The sequence below is a fragment of the Micrasema longulum genome, unplaced genomic scaffold (assembly GCF_059751315.1).
Source record: "Micrasema longulum isolate JH-2025_06_02 unplaced genomic scaffold, ASM5975131v1 h1tg002333l, whole genome shotgun sequence".
Classification (NCBI taxonomy): domain Eukaryota; kingdom Metazoa; phylum Arthropoda; class Insecta; order Trichoptera; family Brachycentridae; genus Micrasema; species Micrasema longulum.
The window spans coordinates 53,010-79,504 of NW_028279483.1; the positions used below are offsets into that span (position 1 = coordinate 53,010).

The 26,495-nt window shown below is 31.7% G+C and overlaps 3 protein-coding genes across 5 annotated transcripts in view; 1 reads left to right on the forward strand and 2 right to left on the reverse strand.

The window, feature by feature from the left end:
- Klp98A (kinesin-like protein 98A) overlaps positions 1-6,434 on the reverse strand; it is a 39,434-nt gene extending 33,000 nt beyond the window's left edge. Inside the window, exons 1-6 of the mRNA XM_088240044.1 lie at positions 6,209-6,434; positions 5,624-5,693; positions 3,887-4,009; positions 1,803-1,919; positions 792-1,031; positions 148-323 (exon numbers count right to left, since the gene is read on the reverse strand). Coding sequence (XP_088096170.1) covers positions 148-323; positions 792-1,031; positions 1,803-1,919; positions 3,887-4,009; positions 5,624-5,693; positions 6,209-6,255 — 773 coding nt within the window. The 5' untranslated portion in view covers positions 6,256-6,434. The remainder of the gene's footprint in view (positions 1-147; positions 324-791; positions 1,032-1,802; positions 1,920-3,886; positions 4,010-5,623; positions 5,694-6,208) is intronic.
- Positions 6,435-9,034: 2,600 nt separating this feature from the next.
- Positions 9,035-11,318, forward strand: roh (reduction of Rh1). Of its 2 annotated transcripts, none has more exons than XM_088240034.1 (3): positions 9,035-9,159; positions 9,357-9,536; positions 11,140-11,318. In XM_088240034.1, the coding sequence occupies exons 2-3, from the start codon at positions 9,371-9,373 to the stop codon at positions 11,211-11,213; spliced, it is 240 nt and encodes a 79-aa protein (XP_088096160.1). In that variant the 5' UTR covers positions 9,035-9,159; positions 9,357-9,370; the 3' UTR covers positions 11,214-11,318. The 2 variants fall into 2 exon arrangements, with proteins under 2 accessions (XP_088096160.1, XP_088096161.1); XM_088240035.1 differs by having other exon boundaries at positions 9,115-9,248.
- Positions 11,319-18,980: 7,662 nt separating this feature from the next.
- The window catches only part of Acf (ATP-dependent chromatin assembly factor large subunit), a 30,610-nt gene continuing 23,095 nt past the window's right edge, over positions 18,981-26,495 (reverse strand). For both annotated transcript variants that reach the window (XM_088240046.1, XM_088240045.1), the window contains 5 exons: positions 26,167-26,292; positions 22,288-22,476; positions 21,155-21,279; positions 20,511-20,674; positions 18,981-20,355 (listed from right to left, as the gene is read on the reverse strand). In XM_088240046.1, coding sequence (XP_088096172.1) covers positions 20,232-20,355; positions 20,511-20,674; positions 21,155-21,279; positions 22,288-22,476; positions 26,167-26,292 — 728 coding nt within the window. In that variant the 3' untranslated portion in view covers positions 18,981-20,231. The remainder of the gene's footprint in view (positions 20,356-20,510; positions 20,675-21,154; positions 21,280-22,287; positions 22,477-26,166; positions 26,293-26,495) is intronic.

Consider the following 26,495-nt stretch of genomic DNA (forward strand, 5'->3'; position numbering starts at 1 on the left):
CAAATTATCAAGATAATATTGGCAAAATCCTAACACAGATATTAACATGAACTGAATTAGGTTACAGTTATTAAGTTAAAGTTGAGTACAAAAGGGTAAGAAATATGGACATATTTATGGACATAAAATATGTTAATTGCACTTTACCTTCCGGCCAAGTCAACCAGGTGCACTTTGGAGACTGTTTCACTTGGCATGTTATTGTGTTGTAAGAACACGGCCTGCACAAAAGTTATGGTGAAGATTGCGTGAGATCTGCTGGATACGTCATTCATCTGTGTAGAGGCTGTTGTGCGATGTAAGTTGCCGCGGTGCATGCATTCCTTTAAAATATTCACAAAATTATTCATTTAAGAATTAAAACGGCTAAAAATCCAAACATTTTCCACTAACTAAGTACTCCAGTGTAATATATATTCAAACCATATTATATTGATAATCACAAAGTATTTGATATTTGTTAAAGTTTACACATGCTTTTTTAAATCAATAGCTCTATTCTATTTATTTGTAATATGTATATAAATGTGTGTGACCATTAATGATGTAATAACAATCCTCAAAACAGAATATAAAATACAAAACATATTCGACATTTAAAAATGTCAACGTTTTTGAACTAAAAATATTTTTTCATGTTCATATTGCCAGGACTCGAACCCAGGATCTCAAGCATGGTAGGCGATCACGCCAACCACTTTTTTACCTGAGAGTAGTCGTCGAGTCAAAAGCACTCAGAATAATATTCTTCATCCGGCCGGGCACCGATACTAAGAATGATAGTATCTTACCTGAATGTCATCATAATCCGATACCAGGTGTTTGGAGAGATCCTGAACATACGGCCCCAACCGAGGATGCTCCCTGACCTTGAGAGAGTGGCCGGCATCACCTCCGAGGAGATCTTTGACCCTTTCATTATAAATTTCCAAGTAGCTGACTTCTGTTCTGTACGAGGCTCCGTTTTCCTTACCAGCGGCAACACGGGAAAATAGACTGCGACAGATTCGAGGTATCAGACCTTGGCATTCCTTAAAATAAAAAAGATATTGTTGAATATCATGAAGATCATTATTAATGTAATTGCTGACAAATCATGGTTACAATTCTCTGTCATTTTTGTGTGTTTTTCTCTTCTTTTCAATTCTTTTTACCACATTTCCTCTTTTTTTTCTGAAAACTTATTATGCTATCAAAATATTATATTATATTCTATTGAAGTGAATTTGAACTCATTTTTATTGTAAATATTAACATTGCAATTTAATTGTTACTTTCCAAAATCGTTATCACAATAAATTATTTTATTGTGATAAAGCTTTGTACAACGGGCAGCGTATATGGTTTCACAATTGATTTAATGTTGGATATATTAGAACGATGAGTTAGCCAATAAAAACACATATTATTTGTATCTTCCTGCATGAATGCTACAAATAGACGAGTCATGCATTCAAATATCATAATATCATTTAAATGCATCACGACTTGCCAATTTGTTGCATTCATCGAGTATACAAATATGTGCTTTTAGTAGCCAACTCAAAATTTTTGATTAAATGAAGTAATTACCCCGCGAAATAATATAGGTATTTTTAAAACATTTATTGTAAGAGCCCACCGAGGGTTTACATAAATCAATACTATGTTGTCTTAGCACTCTTAATTATAAATATTTTTTTCTATTTTGCAACAGGTAAAGCCTTTGTGGGTTTAATTACTAACACGTTTGTGAATTTTTTGGTTTTAATGTTCTGATTTTGACAATTGATTGATAACATTTACATAAAGAAATATTTTACCGATGAACCCATCATGGTAAAGGTCTTTCCACTCCCGGTTTGTCCATAGGCAAAAACACAGGCATTATATCCCTCAAATGCACTGTCTATTACGTCTACTCCCAAATCTGCAAACACCTGCAAAGAAAATAAAGAAATTCAATAAAAATATTAACAATATTTTGGGTAAGCACAAATCTTTATAGACGAATTCTGGACGGGATTAAAATCAATATGGGATATTTTTTTCAATAAAAACATGGGAATAAGCTATTGGGAAATAGTAAATTTGGGCATTTACAGAACTAATTATCTGTCTTGACTTGACTTCCATATTCACGTATGGCCTGTATCGATTCTGTATACGAGATTTGATAAAAAAAAATACACATAATATTTAAGTTTTTTATTTAATTACATAATTATGAGAGCATATTTTTTTTCCTAGATTTGGAATACATGTTTTCGATTAATCTGTCCCTTTTCAGCCATTTTGGATGCGTAGTCAGTTTTTGACAGACAAACGTAGTAAGACCTGTTTAGAGCAATCTGCAAATTTTTAAAGATAATTCTGAGCAAAAATGACAGACGCCCGCTCACACCCCGTGGCTTGTTTGCGGCTTTTTGACCAAAAATATGCCCGCATCAATGCCCCAGCCGACATTTTCCTGTTCCCACAAATAAAGAGGACTATGAAAGGATGACGTTTCGCAACCATAGAGGAGATAAAGACCAAATCGCTAAAGACCATACCTAAATGTACATTCCAGAAATGTTTTGAGGACAGGAAAAACGCTGACATAAGTGTACTATATCCGATGGCGATTACTTTGAAGGGGACGATATTGATATTGAGGAATAAATAAAGATTTTTTTAAACATACACAAATTCAATGTATTTTTTATGAAACTGTGTATAAGCTTGGTTTAGGATAAACATTTATATGCGCATTGATTTCTCGTAAAGAGTTTTTTCCTTTTATCTCTTCTTAATACACTGAGATTTACATTTTTGAAATATGTATTTTGACATGAATAGAACATAAAGGCAATGACTAAAATTTAAAGGACGCTACCAATTAAAAACAGAATGACCTTATTTTGATTTTAAAATGCAGTCGAACTTGCTTATTACGAGAAAGATGAGACCGACTGAATTTGCTCGTTATAAGCATTACTCGTTATACCATAGAAATGTTTTTAAATCGAATCGCCATTGCATATTGTCACCATTGAAAATTATAAAAAATGATTACGAACATACCACTTTCAAATTCAGATAAATTATTATTTTTTCACAATGTTGACAATGTGATAAGGATAGAGAAAACTTTTTCGCGCAGCATATTTCGCGCCATGTTCAATTTTACAAATAATAGACACTTTTTTGTAAATCGAAACAATTCCACTTGTTAGTAGTCATGTTTACAATTCAAGGGTTAGGTTTTAACTTATCTGACATCACCCACTCGTAATGTTCATTATGAATTGACCTTAGAACATTTAAAAAAAAAACATTCTAAAATCCCCCAAAGCAAGGATGTTATTCATAAAATACAAAAGAAGTTTTAAATTGCAGTGAGGTGCCGAGGCTGTACTTACTAAGTTCCTAAAGCTTGGATTTTTTACACGCAATTTCAACCATATGTGTGATACTTTGTCGATGTTGACGGCAAAAACACCAATCAGGTACTTAGACACATACATAGTATCATAAAAGTAAACCGATCCCAACGCCCAGCGGCATCGGTGATAAGTTAGTCCCCCATTTGGATTTTATTGCTTGGGTTCTTAATTCGAAAACGATGTTTTTAAACAATTGAAGAGTTTTTGATCAACTTTTGACAATATTTTTGTTCTGTATGTCCGAGAAGCAGCTCGTAATAAAAGTGAATAAATGTATGGAGAAAACCACAATCTAAAATGTCAACTAATGTTTCCTCATTATATGTGATCGTTATAACCAAGTTCGACCGTATTATACAAATTACATTTAATTGAATTTATTTATTCTTATACATTAAAGATAATTTTCCCTCACTTGGGTGTCCCGTGTCGAGGGAAACATTTTACATTATTTAGAACATATTATTTTTTGTAGCTACCTGCTCTTGTGAAGTAAAGTGACCATCTTTGCTGTCATACGACCAATAAGAGTGGTCAAAGGTAAAGTCTTTTGAACGCTCCCTTGCTGTGTCATTCTGTCCCTGATCCAAGGTTGAAGAATTCTAGAAAATTGAAATAATACATCCACAATTACAATTAAACACCTTATTCAATGTACCATAATATTATTGTAACACAAAATAACATTCTAAAATGATTGGGTTTTCTGCAATTTGCACTGTGAATCTATAGGATTTCTTTATCTTTTCTTTTTCCACATCCGCTCCGTATCGCTAGCCAGCACTCTCGCCTGCTCCCACGTTAATTCCACTTCCCTCCATTCTGCCGAAAAAAGCCGAAAGATCGTCATCGACGACCTTCCAGGGCGGCGGGAGCCCGCAGGTGTGAAGAAGAGGCAACTTGGGTTAAGGTGTCCAAGCCGGGTCCACCTCCGCACCCTCAAAACGCTTGATATAAGAGGCTGCTGCATTCGTTCTCGGACTTCATTGTTATTTATGAAATCAAATTACTTGTGGCTATCTTCATATGCCACATTGTACTATTATAGATAAAAAATACAACAGAGATGAAGAACATTTTGTAAAAGGGAATACTGAATTCTAGGCATTTATAGGAATTGAGACCTGCCATTGGCTGGTTTAAGTGATCACCTTACACACTGTGACATTCATAATTCTGCCTATATTGAGTAATAGTTTTGATTAACATATTACAACAGAGATGAAGAACATTAAAAAAAATGTAATATAGAAGTCTAGGCATCTACAGGGCTTATGACCTGTCAATGGCTGGTTTAAGTGGCCACTTTACACACTGTGTAACATTCACCATTAACCATTCTGCCTATATTTGAACATCTATATTCCTTCAAATCTTTCGTCTGTTGATGTTTGTGAAGTTAAAGAGCTGAAACCTTTATTTATGCAGGTGAGATTCATCTAATTGAATTATTTCACCTACATACTAGGCAACGCCTGAAAATGTTATTTTTTTGAAAAAATAACATTTTCAGGAGGAAAGGAATTTGGATGTTCAAATATAGGCAGAATGGTGAATGTTACACAGTGTGTAAAGTGGCCACTTAAACCAGCCATTGACAGGTCATAAGCCCTGTAGATGCCTAGACTTCTATATTACCTTTTCTTAAATGTTCTTCATCTCTGTTCTTATATGTTAATATAAACAGCTCCCCAGGGAGTTGAATCCAGTCATTGTCTACAAAAATTTGGACAAACTCAAAATATTGTTAATAGTTTTGATTTAAGGTAATTTATAAACAAATATGTTTATTTATATTTTTATATATCTTTAGCTTTTTAATCTTCATTTTCTATTGAATATGTTCTGTAACTTGAATTATAAAAATAAAACTATTATTTTATTGGTTGGTTGGAAGAAATTGCCATTTGGCAATAAGCCCGCCAATGTACAAATAACATTATGTACAAAAAGCTAAATAAATAAATATATTGAACATCCATATTTCTTAAATTATTAAGTCCACTAGTTCTCCATTTATATTGAAATATCTATCAATTTTGATAAACTCCCTAGGAGGCAAAATTTAATATCTGTTTTCAAACGTTTGGACGTACACAAATTATTATTTTAGCTTCATCATTAATGCATTAGTACATTTTTGTAGTAGTTTTCATAAGTCTAATTTTAGTGTATTATAAATAATGTGTTATTATTAATAATAAATGATTACTTACTTTAAATGTATGGAGTCGAGTTTTTTTTCCATCCATTTCCACAATTAGTTTTGCATTCATATCTAATTCTCTGAAAGACAATTTAAAACGATTCGTAAATCAGTTACATATAACTTACAAACATGTTTTTTTTTTGTCTGTTGATAAGATTTTTTGACATTTACATGCTTATGCGTGTTTTACTAGAAACATGAGTTTTCCATACTTAAAGCAGTTGGTAAATTAATAATCTGATAACAAATCACAAATTATAAACAAAAATACATCGATAAATACTTAATTGATAACTACAATCTATTACACATAACTAATTGAATAAAACGAAGTGCAAAAAATCTTGTTGAAAATCACAAATTTTATATTTAAAACACACAATTCGGTATGTAAGTCTGTTATTATATTTAAAACACACAATTCGGTACGTAAAATCTAGAATTACGATACTTTGGTTGTTTTTTTATTGGTACAAGTTAGTATCTGAAATTATCGTTATCCTGAAAATTACAAATTAAAGTAAAGGGTTGTAAGTAAACTTAAATTATTTATGTCCTCATTACACATTATACATTATTATGTTGGTCTCACCTTTGGTTGAATGGGCGCACTCGGACGGCTACTTTTAAAGACGCCATTGTTTATCATAATAGTAATGCAGTAAATAAGTAAACTTATTTTGTGTTTTTATCAATATAATCACAAAGAATACGTCATTTCAGAAATGTCTAGTTAACATCATAGATGAAAAATATGTACTTAACATGACAGATTGATACAAAGATTATTTTTTATTGGTTATTGGTATATCTCCGTCAAAACCATCGACAAACCTAAATGTCAAAGGGTTTTATCAATACCTACGGTGTTGGTTTTATTTTATGCAACACCGACTATTATTATTATTGTGGATAATTTATATAGTGTCACTTTTGTGAAAATCACCTCAAGGGCGCTGTACAATAAATAAAACCTCCCTACTGAAGAATTCTCTTACTGATTACAGTGTAAAAAAATCAAATATATATGGATGGCATATATTCTAAGGGTGTTTTCGTGAGTGTCGAGTTGATTTATAACATTTTACATGACGTGTGTAAGTAATGAATCAAAATTCGGGTGTTAATATTTGCTATTCATTACTATTAGTCAAAAAAGTATTAAAAACTAGGCACACCTTCAGCAATTGATTCAATCTATTTGTTTAAAACTTCTCATAAAATTGTTAAAAACTTAAGTAATGCACGTTAAATTAATAAATATTTTCAACTAAGTGAACATCGAAAAGAAAGATCAAATTTAGAAAAGAAAAGTATTTTTTATTTCTCCTCCCTTTCTCTTCCCTGGAAATTATAGCCACGTAATCAATTTATTGTTTCAAGTGTTTTCCCAAAAATAAAATTCGAATTAATGTTGGGGACTTTTTTGTATTTATTTTTATTTAAGAAAGGTAAACATGAACAGAGAGAAATAGGCTAAATAATCCGTAGTGCGGTGGTTGGGAAACGCTGTCCTAAAAGGGCGCCACATTCGCCATACCAAAAGGTTTTTTTTATGGCAAAAGCCATCATGCAATACCTATTGTACTTGTACTAGATCCGCGTTGCATCAACTTGATACTCTGCTATTTTGCGGGTGATGAAAAATTACCATCAGCTTTAAAACTTCGAACATTTTATACGGAGAAATTGTATATTGACACATAAAAAGTTCAATCGTGACAGCTACCTGTGAAGCACAGGGATCACGGGTCATTTTTCTTAAAAAATTCGCTCACTAACTCTGCATACCTAACCGCAGCCTAATGTGTAACGGTAAATCAATAACAAAAGAAGTTAACCCGGTACTCGGCCGACGGAGCTAATCTCGCTATCTGAAAGCTGACCGCCGACCCTAACCATCCGTGTTGACAAAAGCGAAGGGATAATCTCGTCAACCTCGATAATAGAAACCGACGTACGTCACAAGTCCAAGGGCCGGTGATAAGTTATATTTAGTACCACTAGCACCATCTAACGATAAATATTGTAAATAATTATCATTTTGTGGGAGAAAGGTGGGACTCCTAGATAAATTTAGAAAAAACAGAAAGAGCTTCGCCGGCTATCTCACAGAGAGCACCAATTAAAAAAATGTTTATGTATAAATAAATTATCCAAATTAGTTAATTATCTTTTTTTAAATTATGTTTTAATTGACTTTAACACAACATTCATCTTCAGAAATATATAATAATCGTCCATGCTCATAATTGACTTCATCCGTCCATATACACCCTCCGTATCATAAATTATAATATATAGTAAACTGACCTGACCTTATTTTTTCCAATTCATTATGTTGTAATTATAAGAACTCTTAATTAAGTATTTCGGTTAATCATTATCATAGTTAACATTCCCAATGTATAAATATTATCAATAAAAATGTATGTAAGGATATTCAAATGTATGTAAAGATATTCTAATGTAAATAAAACCCGTTGTCCTTGTTAGTATAGTAGTATTGTAATTCTTGTAAGTTCGGTGTAATAAATATAATAAAAATAGTTTTTAAAAATAAAGGAAAAAGGAAGGAGAAGATATTGTGAAGAATACTTAATATTATGTGGGTATTTCATTCCCCAAATCAAATTATTTAAATTCCATATTTAAATCTGGCAAAGGAAAGGGGTAGCCCGGAGCTTGCGACCAATAGGGAGAGAGATACAACCTCCCACCACAAGGCACCCATCAAAATAGTAAATAAGCAGTATTAGGGAGTTATTTGGTCTCTTGCATCCCTTGCAATTACGCTGTCCCCACTGAGACGTGGAAGTCCTCTCACTGAGACGTAGGAACTCTGGACCTTGTCACCAACAGAGACGTGGAGGGTATATTCCTCCCCCTGGGGAACTAGCTGCCAGCTATCTACAACTGAAGCAGCCTTCAAGCACTTGATTCCACCAGCCAGCCTGCCACCGCCAGGGTCAACATCACCCAGGAACCAACACCACTTCACCAAGGGATCAAGATCAACCGACTCCATCATCAGCATCAGCATCCATAACACCCACTTAAGTAATAGAATTATTTCCTCCCTTCCTTTAGTAGAATAATAGTTTTAATTAAAATTATTAATTTTAATATACTTTATTTGTTGTTTCTCGTTTTATAACCTGCTATGTTTTATGCCTTCAACCATTTTAACTAATATACTTAAATTCATAACAATATACCTGTTTTTACTTTTCTCCACCTCTCTACCACCTTACCACTTTTAAAAATCAAGTTTGCTCAGCAATTAAATACAGTTTCTCATAGATTTGAATTATATTCAATTATTACACCTCTCGGGGGAAAAAAGGTTGTAACAAACTAAACAGAGATAATGTAGAACTATTAAAACTAAAGAGAAATATAATTATTATATTTTGTTACAATAGTCTGTGGTTATCGATTTCCAGTATATACATTTTCAGTCTATGGCGATTTCCACAGATTTCTGAATTTACAGAGTCTCTGGAATTTTGTTTCTGCAGATTTTCGATTTGGTCAGATCAGGTTAGATTTCGTGCAATATTTTGGAAATCGATTATTTCTAAATTCAGAAATATATTGTTTTATTCTTAATTTAATTCCTCAAAAATCCAGTAAGCATTTATTTATGATCTAATAGATTATTTCGCGTTTTATCTCGACATGTAAGCCTAACCTAATGTTAGATTATTACATAATTCACATTACGATGACATTTCCAGATAAACCAACAATCATGTCTGATGCTCCAGCAGGCCGCCCCATGAGATACCCTTATACATTTTCTGCAAAAATAGCCCAATTTCCTTTCAAGTTCCACATCCAGAACAACTGGATTTACAAGTACTATCTTATTGGGATGGCCGCGAGCTTCCCATTCATAGTGTACATTCACAACTTAGGTATTTATGGACCCGTTTATTTCGTGACTTATCGCAAAATATTTTTAATATAAATTGTTCTGCAATCTGGTTGAGACAGTTATCCCATGGATCGCACAAATACCCAAAAGAGCCATAATTTTCTAGCACATCAGTTTTTATTAACTAAAGAGATTTTATGGTTGACTACAATTTTCTAGGTTTTGTCTATATACTAAATGTATACCATATTCAAATGTGTTAAGTTGCAATTTTACAAAAACAACTGTACTACTGTAATCAAATATAATATGTTGCCGTTTTTATCTTTAAAGTAATTTAAGGGTTAAATAAAATAAAATTTAACAAACAATGCCATACACATGAAATGAGAGAAAAAAAGCCAATGAAGAAAAAACAACCTCAAACTCCATTGTACCGTGGTTTAAAATTATTTTAATAAATAATACGAAGGCCATGTTCTTGATAAATATTCTGATATAATATGCCATGTAATTGAAATGTTCCTTTAAATCTCTTAAGGTATTAACTAAAAGAATATAGCATAAATAAATTAGATGGGTTGTGGACCCGTGGCTTGTGTTGCGGACTCTGAATCAGAAGGTCCGAGGTTCGAACTCCGTTTACCACAACTTGTTTCCCAGTTGAACAGAAGGAGGTGTCAAAAATAATCACTTTCGTCTTCTTGACATTTCATTTTGAAGACTTTTAATCAAATAAATTAATATATGTAACATAAAAGCAAAAAGAAGCAGCCTCCGCGGTGTAGTGGTTCAGACACTTGGGTCATGCACGGAAGGTTCCGGGTTCGATTCCCGGTGAGAATACAAAAATCAAAATGGATTTTTTTCTAGCCTGAGTGTTCTTTACCGTAATTCAACACTATAATTGGGCTTCCTGGCCTGTTGTGGTGCAAAAAAATTTAAAAGCAAAAACAATGTCTTGTAGAGCAGAAAATTTTCTTTCAAATGAAAATAACCTTTACCATTATGTTTTACTTTTGTTGATAAACTTTAAATTTAGAAAAAACAGATACAATCTCCGTGTTAACACCTTATACATAATTTTAAGTCAGTTAATTTATTCCTTCTCTTTCTCTCCTTTTCCTCTTGGAGAAAGAAAGTAAGAAGTGAAAGAAGGCCTCCTTCTCCGAGAGGGCTCTTTCCTCTTTCCCATCTTCACGTCTTTCTCTCTCTGAAAGAAAAAAGAGTCAAAGATGGGTCGGTCGGCCCGACACTGGATGGCATAGTTTGATAAGTCTGGTGTAAACAAAATGGATAATTGTTTCTTAAAAATGGAATTACAATAGCATTGAAAATGTATAAAATATTTTGAGCAGGTTCTAATGATATATCAGATAGATCAATTTAAAAAAAAACAAGTTTCTATTCATAATTTTCGGGTTTAAAAATGATCTCATACAAAACGGCTCACAGTTGGGGTCACGTCACCCGGACATAACAAGTTATTCCTGCCGAGTGCGCTTCTAACAAACATTGGGTACAAGTATGGTGTGGTAACAATATATGTTCTGTTTGTCCCATAGGGTGCCAAATTGCTCTTCAGATAATTCAAAATAAAATAGCGTAAGGGCTTATTTTAATGAACTATAATTTTATTTCAGCTAATTCCCCGGCCGCCATCCGTGCTCATCAAGATGCCAAACTAAAGGAGTTGGCCCAGAAGCACGAACATTAGATATACCCGTGTCATTTTTACTGTTACAATCTTTAGAAATTATGTAAATCGATACACAATGTGAATAATTTCTTTAATTATATTTGTTTATTAATCAGAAACAAATTAGGTTTATTTATTTAAGTCGCTTCAAATTCCCATCCTAAATTCCCTGCAAAAAAATATATAAATTCATAAAAAACTCATGACTGTTTTGACACTCTCTGAAGTTTGTGAGTGTTATTAACAGTTTTGGGAATGATTTTTTTTCAATACACGAGTACACACCGGAACCTCTTTACGCAGTGGATACATTCCATGCAGTACTGTGGAAAAAAAAAACAGAAAAAAAGCATACTATAAAAAGGACAATGGTGGGATAGGTCTTTTCTTATGTAAAAATAGATGTACCCATTCACACACATCACTTGAGATATCCCGAGCCTGTGTAATATTTCCATCCGAATTTAACAAAAAAACAAATAGAATAAATAATACCTTTAAGTGCATTTATTCCACTAAAGCAAACTTTTGGCAATTTATGAAAATCAGTTTTTGATATCTTTTTTTATTACAAATTATATTTTATTGCAAATTAAATTTTACACATTGAAATGTGTATCTTATTATTGAAATAATAATAATTGGCTGATATATGTAGCGCCATTTTTGTGAAAAATCACCTCAAGGGCGCCTTACAATTTTAGAAGTAAACTTACATTTTACTAAGCTAACATTACATTTTATATTTTCTGATTATTAAATTGAGGGTATGACAAACGAAAGAAGTAGAGATTTCAGTTGAGATCTGAACTGACTGGAACTGTGGATGATTCGTAAGTGTGAAGGCAATTCGTTCCAGACAGAGGGGCCGGCAATGGCAAAAGCACGATCTCTGAACCTAGTGTTTGGGCAGTGCCGGATTTTGACAAGTTTTCCTCTGCCTGAATCAAATGCTGATTTAAGAGCAGATTTTCTTTGACATGCATTTTCCTTAATACAGAGGTCCGATAGGTATTCTGGAGCTATTTCATGTAGGGATTTGAATACTGTCCAGCAAAGCTTATATTTTATACTCTCTAGGCTTTTTAACTGGTGCAAATCTTGAGGATGTGAGAATATTTTTTTACTCCCGTAATAAGCCTTGCTGCCGCATTGAAAACGATTTAAAGTTTATCAGTTTGGTATTTTGGGAGTTTTGCGTATATTCCATTACAGTAATCTAGACGTGAAATGACATAACCATTCACAAAGGCTTGGAATATTTCTCCGTGCAGATTTGATTTATCGGAAACATATGTAAATTTTGTCAAAGTTGTTTTTTTTATGTTTGCATTTTGAGTAAATTGTTTTTGGAAGCGAAACGGGAAACAAAGTATATTTGAAATTAACTTATGTAAAATAAGTGGCTTTTGATAAAAAAAATGGGAATGTCGCAGTGAGCCATTAATGTTTTACATTTTTTTTAAAATAATTATTTTCCTTTTCAAATTTATTCAATTAAAATATTCATCTGTTGTAACACGTGACGGAATATACAATTGGTCGATTTGGAAGAAATCCCAGTGGCTAGTGACAGAATTCGGAATAAGTTTGGTTTGTAACTAACACGCACTTTAAAGCTGGTTTTTGGCCTCGATTTTATGGAATTAGTTTCTCTATGTACTTCAAAAAAATTGTGTTCAAAATGGCATTCACTTTCTTCAAAGTACTGGAATAAGTGCACTTTGGAAATATAGGTCTCAATTATATTACTATTACATATTATTAAATGAATGTTTTTTTTTTTAAATGACACTTTGGTAGTGTTTTTTTGGTAACGTGTATAAACAACCAAAATAGATATGAAATAAATTCCTTATCCTGTAAAACATTATATCAATGGCTATCTGTGGAATGGTCGAGAGATAGTCAGCACAGTTTGTGAACGTATTGGACCTTCATTAGATGGAATATACTGGAAGAAAGACAGAGGCATATTAGCTAATAACTGCCTTCATTGTAATAATATATATTATTCCTGCCTCTTCTTCGCATGTATGCTAGACTGTAAAATATAAAATTAAACACAATTATTGTTTGGATGTATTTTATTGATATAAGCAGACTTATTTATAAAAAACTGTGAAAACACATATTTGTACTCAAAATACTACATTATCTATGGATCAGGTTTAATCATTTTTTATACACAAGATGGTCACAGCGCTCATAATACTTGGTTGGGGCTAATAAACTTAAATACTCACAATACCACACATTCTCCTATATCACAACTAATTGAAATAAAGGGTTCACAAATAGAGAGACGTTTCCATTGCTAATATTATATATGTACTACTACACAAAATATTAATTGAAGTAAATTCGTGTTGAATTGGTAGTACTTGGAATTAATAATTCTGATATTTAGAGATAGGCAAATTAATAGACTAGTTTCTATCGGGGCCAGCTTTGTAAGAAACTTATTTGCTAATCATTGCATTTTCTATGATCTTAATATGTATGCACCTGTGAGCTGTCAAATGTTTATAAAAAATTAAAACTTTATAAATTTCTACCCTAATTTTAAGTTCTAAAACGGCCATTGAAAGTTTTTACTTATTAAAATGGACTCTTTTGATAATTTTTTGAATATATAATAAGTAACCTTAGCCTGAAATAATATGCGGAATAGACATTTGTCTTTTAAGTTTAATATTTAAATTCAGAAACAAAGTAGCTAAACATATAAAACTGAATAATTGACATCGATTAAGAAGCAGACAAAAGAAAAATCATATACATGTAAGTTTACAGTGGTGTCGAGATACTTCCACCTGCTTGCCACAAGTCGCTCGGCAAGCTTTAGCTTGTTTAAATCAGCATCCACACGCTTGCGAATGCAGCAGTTAATCTTGAGCGTTCATTGGTTCAAACCTACAGTATATGATCTGTGCACAAAATGTTGACACTGTCTCAAACCCCCGCAAACACTCGCAAGTGTCCACAAGGTAAGCCAAACGTCTGATCCACACGCTTGCACCTGTCTATGCTTGGCAAGCGTGTGGAGCACCTTTACAGAATGGTACCTAGATTTCTTGAAATCTATGGTTATAAATTGAAATAAAATAATCAGTTTTACCGCCCATTTCCGTGTAAAAATAATTAAAAATTGAAACTATTTAATTCAAGTATGTATTTAATATTTTGTGTGTATTAAAAATACCCATAACATCAGAGCAACAAGTCTTTTTTGTCACAACTGTGGTAAAAATAATTTTATGGGTCTATTAAATGAACAATAAAAAATTACCACTTGGATCAAGATTTTTTTACATTACAAATGGTAACAAAATCGACAAATGTATATTAGTGACAAAATTATTACTGAAAAAAGATTCACTTTGGAGGTACAAATGGAGTTCAATTGTTTTATTTTTACATAAGTTGATACATTGCTTTGTTGATAAGTGCACATTTAGGTATTGGATATACGTAGAACAAAATAATAGATCATTCAATATTTCTGAGACTTATTTTTTTTCTAATAATATTTGTTTCGTAATTTAATCCCCCTTTTTTTTAGTTTTATGAAATATATGTTTTTTTAAATCATTTTCTCATTTTAATGGGTGTTTATGGTTGGCATTCTAATTTGTTGAATTGTGACAAAGCACATTCATTTAAAATGTTTATGCTTTTTTTTTTATATTTATTATTTCTTCGTACAATTTATAAGAATTTTGCCCTACAATTAATGTTCCTATTGATATAACGCCCAAGAAAACATTAAAAATATATAATTTTAGTTAGAACTTAATTTACTCAAGCAGTTTAGATAGAGAGGAAAATGGCAGGTATGATTCTAAAACATTTGTGAATTCAATATAATTAATATTGATTCACTTGATAAAAATATTAAATGTCAAAAGAAAACAAAATAAATAATTACAACCTCTTATGAAACATACATGAACTTTTTTGTTAGAACAATATCATGTTATGAAAATCTGTGGTTAGAAATTTTTCCTAGTTACTGTATTTACCAATTTAATATTTTTTTAAATAAATATGTAAAAAAATATTATTTACATATTTATTAAAAAAACACCACCCACCAGATTATTTCTCATAGCATCACCACTAATATGATAAATGACAGTGCCGCTAGTTAAAAATAATCAATAATAAACACTTGTTTTTATATTTCATTTAAACCTGACCACCTTGTGGTCTAATGGTTAGGACGCTCGCCTATCTGGGTTTGATTCCTGGCAAGGTCAACATGAAATGGGTGTTTAAAAGGTGGATATTGCAATATTTCGTAGTCTCCTAACTGGCACCAGAAGCGTAAGACTGATTTTCTTGTAACAGATAATCGAGATACGCTACAATTGGTGTAACAATGCGGTACTCTACACAATTAAGTGCGGAGAATAGTGATGATGATGAGGCATGAAACCTTAAATCAAGAACTGAAAATAAAAAAGTGCCACTTGATTGATTTAGAATATGATAAATGCCGAGAGTGCAATGGGGTCTTTTCATGTTTTATTTTACTTTTTAAATAAGCAATAAATTGAGATGGTAATGGTATCATTATTTTCTCTGCACAACGCCAGATAAATTTTAAAGTACTAGTATTCACGTATTACAACAGAGATGAAAAACATTTAAGAGAAGGTAATATAAGTCTAGGCATCTACAGGGCTTATGACCTGTCAATCGCTGGTTTAAGTGGTTTTACCCATTACCCACCCACACCATAGTACGCAAGTTTATTAGCACTCGGCGGGGACGGTGTCGACGTGACGTAACGCCAACGGCAAGCCGTTTTATGTGTTTTTTTTTAAAATACAAAATTATGAATAAAAACTTGTTTTTTATACATTGTAGAATTGTAAAAATCTAGTCTAACTATTTATTACATTTTTAATGCTATTCCTGTTTTGTGAAAACACCCCACTGGCTACATGCAATAATAAAATTCCGGATCACCGGATGACTCTCAGGAGATTAAAGAAAGGATGAAGATGGCAAGAAACTGCTTTTTCAAAATCCATGACTTCCTTAGTAATTAGGTAAATCAACCTCAATTTGAGTGAAACATTTTTCAGTGCTTTTCTACATATTAAAGCTGGATTTTCTATTACCCAGGATACTTAGAAGCATTTGTAATGTGGTGCTATAAAAGAATGCTCAAAATATCATGGGTAGATAAAGATCGAAAGAAAATATGAAAAATGCAGTCCGAATAATAATATTGAAGACATATCTTTCTGGCTTAAAAACTTAAGAGATTTGTTGAACCGTAGCTCCAAATCCTTATTCTGAGTGGTTGCGAACAAAATTCAAATTGCCATTGATAGCCAATCTCCGCTGTAGCATTGTGGAGTGGCTGTACTGACAATCTGTACAGTTAAGCAAGTGAAATCCCATGAAGAAAAGAAAGGGTTTTTAGTTTACATTCAACTATAATCACCCATAACCCTGTCAGACACTGTAAAAATAATTATTTATAGTGAGACATTACATTGAATAAAACACACATTTTAACCTAGAAATCACATGCTCTGAGAAAAAGCTACATATCGATGGTTAACACATACACTGTTCGTGTTTCGATGGCTACCAGTTGAGGAAAAGAAAATGACGTCATAAAATGGTTACTTTTATAACCCTGCGATGATTATCATAAAAAATACTACAATGTTTATGATAAAATTAAAGATGAATGATTGAATCTTTTTATACAATATAATTCATTCCGAATTTGACTGTTTCGAACGCCTTGAATATATAAACATTAAAATACTACGGGTACAACGTCCATAGACCGATAGATAACACACAAATGTGCCAAATTATTACTAGAAATCTAGAGCATCGACCGAAGAAGGTAACTTAGCATTTTCTGTTCAATTATATTTCAAATAATATTGTGCAAGACCAACTTATTATACACAGGATGTTAATTCTTAAAAACAAAATCGGTTGACAAATCTAGTGCAACGCTCTGAAGTACGTCAACTTCATCCCCGCCATAGACATCAGGAACAAAAAAACACAACCTATAATAGAACCACATCATCCAGTTCGATTAGGTTCTCACTATCTTGTATTACATTTGCCATGTAATAAATGCACATCGAACATCAACATTGCGTTTTCTGTCATCTCCAACTTGTGTAGGAGTTCCCCTAACAACAAGTAACAAAATCCTACAATACCATCTCTGTTCCCTTGCAATAATATTATGTTTTGTCACTTAAAAAACAACTAAATTACCTTGCGAACTGTTGTATGACCCGTATTCACAATTTAAGTAATGGGTACATGATGAGTATGAATATTTTTCTTTTATTACTTTATCGCTAAACACGGTACCGCTGAATGAACAAACACTTCGTATATGAAGTTTGATAAAAAAAAAGATATGGAATATTTGTTAAGAGGCCAATTTTTTCGTCGATTGGTTACACATGTTAATAATTAGTCTGTCAATTTTCGGCCATTTAGGACTTGTAGTTGGTTCTTGACAGACAAACTAGTAAACGCATTTTGGTGTGTATGGCGAATTTTCAGGATTATTTCAGAGCGAAATAACGGATGCCCGCTTACGCCTCACGGCTTGTTTGCAACTTTTTGACAAAAAAAAAGACCTCATGACGTTTTTCTGTTCCCAAAGATAAAGAGGACTACTAAAGATTGAAGTTTTACCACCATAGAGGAGATAAAGACCGAATTGCAGATGGAACTGAAGGCCATACCAAAAATGTTTTTAAAAAATGGTGGCTTAAGCAAAATTATTTCCGATGGTGATTACTTTGAAGGAAAAAATATTAATATCGAAGAATAAATAAGTATTTTTTTAAATACATGTACACAAATTCCATGTATTTTTTTTAATCAAACTGTGGATATTTATTACTGTCTCATTTTATGTTATTGCAAATATTTATTTATTTACTATTCATAATCACCCAGGGGGCTCTTACAATAAACAGTTCAATTACTTGGTAATGTAATAAGTCCTATGATGTTAATTTTATCCCCCGTAAAATGTACGAAATATTGGATAAAATTTAAAACGATGGTTAACGATTGAAATGTATTTAATTAGTTGATTCAAGTGGTTTTTCTACCGAAGCATTGTAACATTTATTGGGAGATTTGATTCTTGCAAATTTGATATGAAAATTTAGTTGATATTGGAATAGTTCAAAATATTTCCAGTAAAGTGGAGATGAGTTTTTAATAATATTGAGCGCCGTCACTAAATAAACACAAATACATATTATTTAGACCAGTCTCATCACCTAGTATACATAACAGCAAGAAACCAGTAATAATATGTACAAAAATACTTGATCTACAGGTTTTATAAATAAAACTTATTTTAAAATATTCTAAATGAGATTATTCTTCATCATCTCGGGTAACATTGGACCACTTTTACACGTTTTTGTAATTTTTTGGATGGGATAATCAGCTGTATGATTTAAGATTATTTGGTGTTCTTTATGCTTCCACATTCCACAATTTGCCCACAAAATGAATAGAAACTTAGATAAACATGAACAATGCATTCTTTTTTATGAGTTGTTCAATGGTATGCGAGTTGGGTAATTTTGAAATTGAGCATTTAAATAATTAAAGTGCATTTGCTTAATTTATGGTCCAATGTTACCCGAAGACCGTACTGCAATATTTATTGTTCAGGAAAGAGGAATAAAAATGGAGGAATCAATGAATAAGAACAAACAAGTTTCATTTTCTTATAGTACCAAGTAAAAATACAAATTCCCTCTTATTGAAATGATGGAAATATTAAATTTAATATTGATAATGGAATTCAGAAATTTCATGTAACAAATGTGATAAATTTAAAAATCTTATTACGTAATATTAACCATAATCACTACTTACAAATCAAAATCTTAATATTCAAACACTGGTCTGTATAGGTGTCTCAGCTTGAATGCTTTACGGTACTCTCTCGGTAACCGGCCGCTTGATTATCTGTCGAGAGGATAGGCGGTGTCAGAGAAATTTGATGAATAGATATTTGAACATACTTTTTCTCTCACTCTCGCAGATACCTCCGAAAAAGACAACTGCACGTCGGACGGCCTAACTAAAATGGACAAAATCGAGGTTTCGTTGTCATGGGATAATCTGTTCAGTTTTGGGGTGCGGAAAATGGTTTTCGCACCCCAAAACAGAACAGACTATTTTTTTGAAAAAGTATCACATGATGAATTTTTTAGTGTTGGTACCATTTTTTCATCATTTATGTGTACCGTACGTCCCAAGACAGCAGATAAAACCGGGAACTTTTTTGGATGGTTAATAAAAAAAGCGATATTTGTGTAAAAAAATCTCTGTTCTAGTGCCATAATCCAGGAAGAAAATATGGGAATACATTTGTATGAAGAAAAGTCAGATCGCGTGTCCTCTTAAGTACTATAATCCGCTTTTTTTTTTTAACAAAGTACATATTTCTAAATAAAACGGTTCTTTATGAAAATATGCTGTAATTTTCAGTGTTTACTGAGAGAGCACTGTATATTGAAATACGTGGTAGAAGAGTTCCGGGTAAAATGACTAATATTTCGTATGGGAAAAGTTGTCATACTTTGGCGATCCCTGCTCAGCTATTAATGACGTCATTCAATCATCACTCTCCCGAGGTTTGGACGTACACTCTATTGAAATGGTGATGGTAAAACGTGCTCACTTATAAGAACACAAAAATAACCAAACATCATATTCAATTTAAAAAATTAGTGAATGACGTATTTGCTATTTAGGATCCATTTAACTGCTCCATTATCTCTATAATTTATTCAAACTGAAGCACCTTGCACATAAAACACGAAAAACGTCACTAGCCCATTTTATAAATATTCACAGTAGATTGATGTTTTCTAACTTATATATATAACTAAAACAATGTATCCAGTATAAATAATTATAAATAGTTAAATTAAGACACCCGCCTTTTTATAAAAAATGTTAAAACCTTCCAAATAATTTGAAGTATTTTGTTTTTTTTCAATTTAAGGTACGGTTTTTCTTCTTTGAAGATTCTACCAGGGGTGCATCGTTACTGGGAAGTCCAATTATGTTTAGCTCCTTGCATCGTTTATCGAAGAACTTGTGCAATCTCGATCCAGCCCTGAAAATTGAAATAAAAAGTAAATATATGCAAATATCATAATCTCAGACCCTTAGGGCCTTACTCATAATCTAGGTATAAAGTTACGCCAAGGCATAGTGGTAGAATACAGATGGGAATACCATCCTTATTCTACAATAAATGAAAATAATTACTTTGCTACTGCGTCATCTTCCTGATTGTATACGAAGCAATTATTGAACACAAGGGCACAGTCGGCCATGAACTGCGAATCAGTGGCATATTTCTTCCGTGCGATCTTTGTTTTGATAGTTCCAAAGTCCATCGGTTCTGTGATGACTTCAAAGTAATCGGGGACCTAGAAATTCATTTTAACAATGAAAAGTTGTTTAATGAATAAAAAATAATTTATAATTCTAAACAAAATTTTAAAAAATTTTTCTTTCAATTTTTGGTGTCAAGAAAGAGAATGATAGATAATGCAGTTCTGCTTGTGAAATAGAACCAGGACCCAGCACAAGTGTTTTCCACCCGATGGCTGCTCCGAGGTCAAAATCCTAAAAAAGGAAATCGTCTGCATCATTATGTAGTGGTCGACATGTTCATATACCATTTTTGAGGTGCTGGGTTCTATTCCTGGCAGGGTGGATATGACATATTGGTTTAAGAGGTTGTTTGAACGGTTGTTTCATTGTTCCTGAAGCGTGAGACTGATCACTTTACCTTTATGTAACAGGAATAATGATGACGATGATGTAATATTATTTTAACAGCATCCTGTTAACCGTAGCTAACCAAACATAACATTTATGATTGAATAGAAACACATCATATTTACTTCTTCAACCGTGACGGGAGCATTAAACGGCCAACTATCCTTGTGCTTCATGACTTCAGCAAGGAGTTCTTCTAGAATATCTTGGTGGATAGCTTCGGATCGTCTGTTAGACTTTCTCGACAAATCTGTCAACCAAAGAACAATCAAAATTTATATTACGGGGTACAGGAATATAATGAGATGTTATGTGTAGAAAAACATATCGAAACCAACTATTTGCGTAAATTCTATAATGTGCCATTACATAAGGGTACATGTTTCCAACGATTTATTGTTTTGTATTTCACAAAACATATTTTTACAAAAAAATATGATAATTTGTGCGGTAATTACTATCAGGAATTTAATATTATACAAGATACTGAAAAAAAAAAAAAAACAAAATAAGGAACAATCCAAATATTATAATAATTTTATGTGAAATCAATTAATTACCACAGACTATGGCTTGTGTCGCAATGCAAACTCGAGACAGGATCTGGACGTTATGGTGAAGTCTCTTTAGATTTGAACAGTCACTAAAATATACCAGATCTTATTTTGATTTTTTTTTTTGTTCTAGCTTTAATTCTCTTTAGTTGTATTTTATTTATTTATTTACACATCAACGGTTCCAAGAACCTTTTACAAAAAAATAATAATTTACAGAAATAATCACAGCAGTGCACAACAATCATGTAGTACATAGTATGAAATAATATAATAATTAAAACTAAACAATTTAGTAAACCTATAATACAAAAAGTTAAAAAGAAACATAACATTTCTAAATAAAGATAGCAATAACCATGAGAAAATCTTACCTACTAAATATAAATATAACACAGTAAAATTGAGAATAACTAAATAATAAAAAAATTAATACAACATTAGTACTTAAAAAAAAAAAGTTTTTTGAGAAATAAAACAACAATAAAAAAAGTTAATTTAAGTTATTTTATTTTGATTATACCCGCATCTTTTTATTTTTATTATTGTAATGGACTGAATGACTCTGTAAATAATTAATAAATAAAAAAATTAAGTTCACATGCGAATGTGAAAAAATGTGCTGTTTTTATATGTTATGTTTTTATGTTTTTTATGTTTTTTTATGAGTTGAGATTTTAAAAATGTAATTATTATTATCTTACCCAAAAGTAAGCGTGAGACATTAGGAGCGGACGCTCTTCTCGGTGTGGTTGTGTCTTCTTTTTGTTTGCTCGAGCGCTTGCCGTGAGATCCCCCATTGGTGACACCGTTTGTTATGTGCGAAGTCTCCTTAGACACCTTTTTTTTGTGAGCTTTTGTGGCTGACGATGGTTCATCGCCACTTTCGGAATCTGAAGAATAAAAATTGAGATAATTATAATATATTAAAGAAATTCTAATCTTACATAACCTTGACTACTTTTATCCTTATGCCATCATCTATCCATTTAGCCAATGAGGAATTCCACTGTTTTCTAATAAAAAAAATTCTATTAGCGTACTATTTATCTAAGCAAAAATATATATATATATACTTTTTTTGTGCGTTATTTACAAATATATGATTTTTTTAAAGTTATATGGTATCCCTTTTTGTAGTATGGCACCACAAAATTTCAACTGTTATTTATTTATTTATTAATGAAATCATAGTCTTTATATAAAACAAGGTACAAAAGAACAATTAAAAAAAGTAACACCAATTACAGATTTCACACTAATTTATTATGAATGCAGGAGGAGAGGGGAAAAATAATTGAATTCTAAAAAAGTAAAAATAAAAATATTACATAGCAACAAAACTGTTTCACACTTTTATGATAACTATTTAAACTATCTCATTTTCACATTATGTTTATAACATTGGCAATAGAAATATTATGAATATATAATATTTCTATTGCCAATTTTATTAACTTTCTGCATCGTAATTTATTGACGACTTTATTCTACCTAAACATGCGTCAACCGCATGTTAAACAAAATGGTCAATTACACTGACCCTACTTTGAATTTAGTTTGAGATAACAATTTACACATTTTTTTTTACCTTGATTTTACTCACCATTTTGGGCAAACGTGGCGGCGAGCGATGGGCGTCTTTTGACAGATCGAAGAAGTTTCGAAAAATTTTCAATGTAAAACCGGGGTAATGAAAAACGTCAATTTGGGGAATATTTGAATGAGAATGTATGGAAAAAAAATGGGACCTAAACATTTCGGCGTAAAAAGTGGGAAAATGTAAAATTAAGGAACGTAAAAACGAAATTTTAGTGTATTTTTATTTTTAAAAAAAACTAAAGGAAAAATTACAAATACATAGTTTAAGAACAAAAATTCACTCAACAGATATTACTGACGCAACAACGTAATCCTTTACATTATTTCAAAGCTTATGAAGTTAACATTAAGTAAATATTCAGATAAATATGTTTTAAGATACAACTCCGTTTTTATCACACTCATTTCTTTCCAACATAGAATGATTGATTAACTTATAGAATACATAATCTAAAATGCTTTAAAAAAATATTATGAGAACATGTCACATAAAAAAATATATGAACTCTATATTTTATATTAAAAAAAAAAACAATTTTGAAACAAGACACATTTATAATTATTGGATTACCATGCTTATGAAAACATAAAATTTTATCTACACGATTTACCTTATGAACGACATGCAAAAATAATATCACATGACGTAATAACGGGCACTTGCTAATCCTAGCTGCAAAATAAAGTAAACAAAGTGGGGAAAGCACATCAAAAAGTTGTGAATGGTTTTAGAACAAACCGCTTTCATCGTGATATTTTCTATTCAGCATCTTAGTGTAGTGGTGGATATTATTGAGGGCGTCTGCCGCACACCGTCTTACCACGTACGCTGTGTGCACTAAATTTAAACACAAACGAATTTAAAATAAGAACAAAACATGAATAAGAAAAAGTAATGCAAACAGCTAATTTGAATTATTAACTTTTTTTTCTTTTCCAATTCACTTAGTTTCTGGAGAACCTCAAGGAGTCAACGTTGCTCCAATATTATTTTTAAATGTTATAAACTATATTACTAATGTTTTTGTACATGAGTTGTTGTTTTTGTACATGTTTTTAAAATATCACTTAAACTCTCTCAAATAAATTTTTAAAAAATAAATATGTAAATAGGGGCTAGATTTCTTATTGTCCATGCGCTCTGTAGCTGCAAGACGTTCTGTTATCTAGCTCATATATATCATAATTGTAATATTTCATAATTGGAGACGAGGAACTAGAATCCCAACCGTCCATGCGCTCTGTAGCTGCAAGACGTGTTGGGATATTTATTTATTGTACAGCGCCCTTGAGGTGATTTTCACAAAAATGACGCTATATCCAAACATTATTATTATTATTATTATGAGAAATTTTATCATTGGATGATTCATATGAACTAGTGACGTCGTCCAAAGTAGTTTTCAAGTCCAAAATATTTTAAAATATTTTTTGTACATTTTCAAGAAACTTTGCCATATAATTTCATGCTTTAATTTTTACCGCATACAAGAAAACATTTTTTGTATCCAATTTACGTAGGGCTGAAGTTCCTCAGTCTTTTTTTGAGTTTATTTTGAAGCATTAGTAGTTTCGGAAAGCACAGAACCTTCCATTTACAGGTGATATAACACTGAGTTTATAATAGTGAGTTTTACACTTGTAGATAGAGGATCTGTGCTTTCCGAAACTACTGGTGCTTCAAAATAAACTCAAATGGTCTTTTAAAACAAAGTGTTTAATTTAATAGTGTTATTTCACAAAATTAATGCCGATTCAATAAATATTATGATTGATAATGGGTGTCAATTAATTGCCTTAACATTGACAAATATTAAGTCATTTCTTTTTTGATAAAATAGATGGTTTATACTAAAAATTATTTTTAATTCAGTTACAAAATAAAAAATATTTCTCTGAAATGGTATCTGCTGTAAAAAAACCTTGGTATTACTTTAAACTGTAAGCAATATGACAAAAATTGTAACGAAGTTTGTACCATACGGTGTGTAATTTTAAAATTCACCTTTATTTTTTTAGTAAATCTGAATATTTATGGATTAAAAATATTAACTATAAATGATGTAATAACGTATATTTATATACAAGTTATTAACTTAAAAATACTTAGTACACTTCCACTTATTTATTTGACCAATTAGCGCTTTCACCCTATAATGGGTATCTTCAGACTGGTGTGTAGAAGTGTACCAAGTATTTTTAAGTTAATAACTTATGTATATGTAAATATAAGTTATTACATCATTACATGGAATTCCATCAAGAATTGTCAATGAATAATTTAAATAAAAAATAAAAAAAAATAGCGATAAATATTATGTTCCAATGCATGTGTACAATGATAGCCATAATAAAACCAACCGGAAGTATAAAAGCTCTTCTTAAAATACTTAGTATGAAACACCTTATTTTCTTCAACAATGTTTGACGAGATAAAGGTTTCAGCTCTTTTACTTCACAAAAGTTAACAGATGGAAGAGTTGAGGAAAGTCAGCCAGTGACAGGTCGTAAGCCCTGTAAATGCCTAGACTTCCAAATTCCCGCCTCAAAAATGTTATCCCTCTCTGTTGCAACAAATTTGGAACTTATTTTCAATTTGAAAAAATATTATACATGTTTCTTAACACGTTCTCTGCGTCGGACACGACTCCTGTGTTCATTAAAAATTGTAGCCCCGCGTTAGTCACGGGAGCCGTGTCATGTTGGCGCTTTCGGGATTCCCAACCAAATATTTTACAGCATGTCTACAATTGCTGCTTTTTAGTCTTAGCACTGTAAAAAATCTGTACTTCTATTTACATTTTTTTTTATTATTTTAAAAAGAGTTTTAGCATTTTAAAAATTGCTATTTTGTCAGCATTACGTCATTGTTCGCGATATATTTAACGTGTTAAGGTTACATGGGCAATACGATATGTTATGTAGGAAGTAAGTTCATTGCTAGTCCGTGTCTTTCAACATAATAACTAAATATTACATACGTATAACAGGAGCAGATCGACGGGCTTTCTTTGATACTCCGTTGACTTGTTCGATTGGCGAGGAGTCTTTAGATGGACGTTTTCTTTTCGTTTTTGCAGCCGTAGTCTCTTCACTGCTATCAGAATCTACAAAAATACACAAACATTTGTTATCTGCAGTAAGAGGTTGCATAAAAAAATATATAATGACACTTATTAAAAAATATATTAGTACAAGAATTAGTAAATTATTTTGGATGTTTGTAGCACTAACTTTGTAGTTCATTGTTATATTTCAAAGGAATAAACAAAATTATTTTGTATTTTTAATTGAATCGGCATTCACTTCG